Source organism: Pholis gunnellus (genome assembly GCF_910591455.1).
Source record: "Pholis gunnellus genome assembly, chromosome: 14".
Lineage (NCBI taxonomy): Eukaryota > Metazoa > Chordata > Actinopteri > Perciformes > Pholidae > Pholis > Pholis gunnellus.
Window position 1 is genome coordinate 14,224,484 of NC_136541.1, and position 5,148 is coordinate 14,229,631.

At 40.2% G+C, this 5,148-nt stretch overlaps 1 protein-coding gene across 1 annotated transcript; it reads right to left on the reverse strand.

Moving 5' to 3' along the window:
• Positions 1–4,381, reverse strand: LOC306705704 (spindlin-Z-like). The gene is made up of 5 exons (XM_079172530.1): positions 4,301–4,381; positions 3,618–3,659; positions 2,675–2,934; positions 1,991–2,224; positions 1–1,587 (listed from the first exon to the last, which is right to left on the reverse strand). The coding sequence occupies exons 2-5, from the start codon at positions 3,635–3,637 to the stop codon at positions 1,382–1,384; spliced, it is 720 nt and encodes a 239-aa protein (XP_079028656.1). The 5' UTR covers positions 3,638–3,659; positions 4,301–4,381; the 3' UTR covers positions 1–1,381.
• Between the last annotated feature and the right edge of the window lie 767 nt (positions 4,382–5,148).

Below are 5,148 nucleotides of genomic sequence, written 5' to 3' on the forward strand. Positions count from 1 at the left end.
CACAACAGAAACAGCATTTAAAAATAACGCAACAGGAAAATCATTTTCAAGCAGCTTTGTTTCAAGTTCATAAAAATGTCTCCAATTATATATACACAACAGGAGAAAACATATTTAGGGTCACAATGAACAATATGTTGAGGCTTGAATATTTCGTATCACAGCATTCATTTTTTGGCAAATAATAGAGACTTTAGAGTCCAAAATTCCAAACAATGTTGGGAGCCAATTTTAACTACATAAATAGTGTGTAGCACAAACACCGTTGAAACAACTCGACATCAACATCAGTATTTTTTATATATATATTATCATAATGTAGAAAACTTGCAATTTACATGATGAAACAGAAATATGATGAATGACTTTTTATAATGATCTGTGTTTGATATCCACGATGTGAGACGGTCAAGTCGCATCAACGCCTAAACACGGTGAAGGTGAAATTAGCACACTGGTCAAATGAATATGACTTTTATATTCAACAAACTGGGAGCTACCCAGTGACACACGTAAAGCACAGCAGGCAAGTTTTAACAAAAGGTTACCGGCAGGACAGCCAGATATTCCAGGAGAAATAAATAGCACAGACATATAAAAGTGAAATGAAATGAGAGTAAAACACAGAGGTAACGGTAAGAAAGCTGAATTATTTTTAGTTCGATGTGTAGCTTACAAAAAGTATGATGTTGGAGTTTGAAAGTTGCAATATACACGTTTGATTTAACCAAAACAAAAGATCCATTTCATCTGCTTTATTTACATTGAAAAGGACTTAAAAGTCATACATTAAGGTCAACTTAAAGGCACAATGAGTAGGATATTCCTAAAACGTGATGCATGGACTCAAACAGAAACAATCCCTCACAATCATCGCCTATGACCCATTAGGAGTGTGTGGCGGTGTCTGTCTCTGCAGAGACCCTGCTTCCCTTTGCCTGTATTTTCTCTTTTCTTTTCATTTTGGGACCTTTCTGGGCATCAACCTCAAAAAAAAAACATAGCGACCAGGTGCCAGATCGTTAGAACGCGAACAAGAAGAAGCTACACACAGCGCCTAACGAGTGAATCTGGTAAACACCACAACTCTTGTTGAGCCAGGGAGGAGGGGCCAACGTTGAATGTTGTTTACAAACCGCTACCGACAAATCGTACTCATTGTGCCTTAAAACACTCAGAATCAAAAAATTAAATGTTTGATGATGATGTGAGAATGAAAGAAGCCACTGGAGGCCAAAAAAAGAAAACTAAAAACAAGGCTTTTAATCTTCGGCACATGCCTCCCGCTGGAGGAAAACTCAAATCTGTAACACTTTCACAGGTAACGACTGGTCGGGTCACAGGTGAGCCGTCAGCTGTAGATGATCCGGGACAGTCAGTACTAGGTGGTCTTCACCAGATCATAGACGTGGATGTGAACGTCATCGTCATATTTGATGTAGTATACCGTGGGCTTGGCTGGGACCTGGTAGCTGACCAGGCCCGTCCTCTTCAGACCGTTATCCGTGACGTATTCCACCTGTTTACCCACAAGGCTCTCTGGCTCCTCACCTGGCTTCCTGTCTGCTGGCAGCAGGTGTTTGTTCTCTGGGTGACGGACAAATATACAGCCAGATTAAAATAAAATAAGCAGCCAAGTTGAAAAATGTGCAAAGACAACAGCAAGGTTAAGAAAGTAAATTATCTGCAGTTTGAAGCTGAACCTTGTCCTCTACCAAACACGCTTGCTTATTTATTTATTTATTCACTTCTTCTTGTCTCTTCTAATTCCTTGTACATAGCATAACAGGACTATCTGACTATTGAGTCAAGCAGAAACTCCGGAAATTATGTTAAAAAAGAAAAGAAGGCGGCATACAGATTGGAGTGTTTCGTAATGCTGACTATGTAAATTTGTCCTGCCCTCTTCCTCCCACCTTTCCTAGAGGATGTGAAATGTGAAACATTCACAGTTTCATGCATACAAACACTAAATCTCTTGTTACTTTACCCGATTCGGGCAGGACACGTAGATCTCCGTCCTTATAGTCGTCCCACAGCTGGTACATATAGAGCACCGGGTCCTTCTCGTAGGTGATGTAGTACCAGTGGGTCATGATGGGGGCACGGGACAGCACCATGCCTCGCCACTCATTTTTCTCACCGTCCTCCTTCTCAAACAGATGCTCCACAGCCCGGCCCACCAGCTCCTCCGCCCCGGGAGGCACCTTGATCTTATTGTTCACTGCGGGAAGAAGACACTTTGAAATGCCTGGTAACTGGAAAACTGTATGGTAGGACATTCAAAAAATATATTATCTTACAATGCTGACAAAGCACTAATAAAATGTGCAAATACTCCTTAAAGGACTATTGGTTTTGCTTAATGTTAGCTATTGATTAGCTCACTGAAGTCGAAAAAAGTTATAGATTAACCATAAAAATGTTTGACTGATATATCAGATAAAACAAATTATTCTTCTCCGTAAAAAAGTCCAGTATCGACTGAAGTGTTCACACTGTAAGGGTCACTTTCTTAATTATTTTGCTACTTTCTAAAACCCGTTCGTTCACAACAACAGAAGAAGAAGAAGAACTGTGCAGTTAGCGTTAGCAACGATATTTAACACACTAGAAGAGAATGAGAAAAACACAAAATATGTCCATAATTAGAGATAGACGTTGTCACACTCACCGACTTTCTCTGTCAACACCTGCAGGTTGGACACCCGGTTGTCTTTGAAGAGCTCAATGCCATACACACAGTCAAAGCCATCATATTTGACCATGTAGAGGCAGCTGTTCACAGTCAGGCGCTCCAGAACGGTGCCTTTCCACTTGGTCACGTTACCCTTCTCCCTCCAGCTGTGCTGAATCCTTCGGCCGAGCAGGTTGTCAGGGTCTGGGCTCAGGGTCGCCGCCGAGCTCTCACTCAGCTCTCCACTGCTACGCTTCCTATGAACGTGGAGGGAGTCAGGTGAGTGTGTAACTGTTGTAGACACAAAAAGGCCTTTTTTTCAAACATCCAGGGTGCCAAATGGGTCCTGTTGCCCCAAATAGTGAAATGTTAAAAATGCACACAAGGGTTTATGCCTGTCATGTATTTAATATTCACATATGTCATGCTACAGCTTGTTTAGTCATCTTCCCACTGATGAAACCTTACACAGTGTTTACACATGCCATTACTAATATAGCTTTATCTGAGCCAATGGTGCTGTCAAACCACAGCTAAAATGTTTGTTAATCCATAGGTAGGACTGGTCAGACTAATTCAATTCATCAATAGTATGTGTGGTGGTTATGATGTGGCAATGCATCAGACTCCACAAAAAAATATTATGTATTACAAACACCTATTTATTGTACTCAATGTAAATGTGATGTGATCTTTAAAAGCTGAAATAAGCAAGAACATAGTATAAACGATGGTAAACAGTTTGAGAATCACATTAAGTTTAAAGCCACTAGGCTGTGGATTTAAGAGGAAAACTGGACTAAAGTTAATGTTAAACGTTATATTTGTTGAAGAGGAGTCCCAGCCCACAGTATATATGTCCTGCTGTGTAGAGCTACGTGCATATAAAAGTACAGTCATACAACACTTCTGGGTCAAAGAGTTGCATCAGTGATCCTACCTGCCCCGTTTCTTTGACATGTTTCCATAAAGTCACACAACCCTGCGAGACACAAGACAGTTCAGTTAGCTAATATGACCAGCTGCGACGCTCACATTCTTCTCTAACCTCAGTAAATATGAATTAAAATAGTGTTAAGTTCATTTAATGTTACTCAGCAGGTCTGCTGCCCTGAGCTATGTCAACCACAACCACGCAAATGAGCCAACAGACCCGCATTACCGGATGTAAACAACGTGTAATGCTAACTAACGTAGCTCAATGCTAATATAGACTAGCGTTACAGGTTATCTATTTATACAGCTAACCGTACAGCAAAACATGCGTAACTTTACCAAGACAAGCTGAACAAATGTCGACGTGTCGAGTGTCGTGTGGAATGTGTGTCTACAGAGAGTCTAACATCGTAAACAGCCCGGGTTAGTCAACGTTAATGAATACGTTCAGTCACTGTTTATGTTACATGAGTAACATTTCTGAGGATTTGACTCGTGCATTTCTACACATTAAGCTAGCTGAACAAAAGGAAATGCATCGCCATGTAGGCGCTGATTTTGCACACTGCTTGTAGCTTCGAGATTAACGGGCAAAACAAGGACTGAACGTAAGAAATAAACTGACATTTGTAATCACATCGACAGGTTCGATTGGCGGGAGTCGGCGGAAGAAAACGTTTGCCCTACCTGATCAAAAATTCCACATGTGTTTGTCTTTACAGAGCAGATTCCACCACCTAACACTAACGAAAGGTAGATACACGGAAACGATCCTGATGTGTGGACTACAACTACCAGAAGCAACTCTCAGCACTCAAAGCACACTGGGATTTTAAGTCAGTTTTATGTAGTTCCTTTTGATTTGGGGCAATCGTGAAGAAATCCAGAGCAAAGTGTCACCACATTTGCATACTCCAGTGTTTTATGTAATTTAGACCAGTTCGATATTCGTATTAACACTTTGTTCTCTTTTAGATGTGTAGGATATGGTGACGCTTACAAAGCCTTGAAACTACATTTCCCAGCATCCACCATAGAGCAAGCGCACATTTTTTCTTAAGTCGATGACTGCTGCACATTTACATACGGAAGCCCATTGCACACTGTTGGAAAAAACATCCTGTAAATCATAACAATGAGAAACTATATAAAAAATAATGAATTAGTATCTCAAAATAATGAATTAGTATCTCAATATTTTAACTTGTGTCTCAAAATAATGACAAACAATCTCAATCTTTTAAGATAGTTTTTCATTTTAATGTCTTACAGGACCCCCCCCCCCCCTCCCCCCCCCCCAACGTTTGTGTCAGTCGATTGTCTATTAATCAATTCTCTCAACAATTTCACCGTAAAACAACAATTAAATACTGGCAGCTCCTGAAGCAGCTCCTGTAATTTATGTTAATGGTATCTTATCGTATTACAATAGTAGACTAAGTGGGTTTCAAAGGATTTTAACAGTATATACCAACATTTTACCGTTTATTTACAACGGATAATAAAATCTTCTACTTTTGCATTTAATTCCCCAC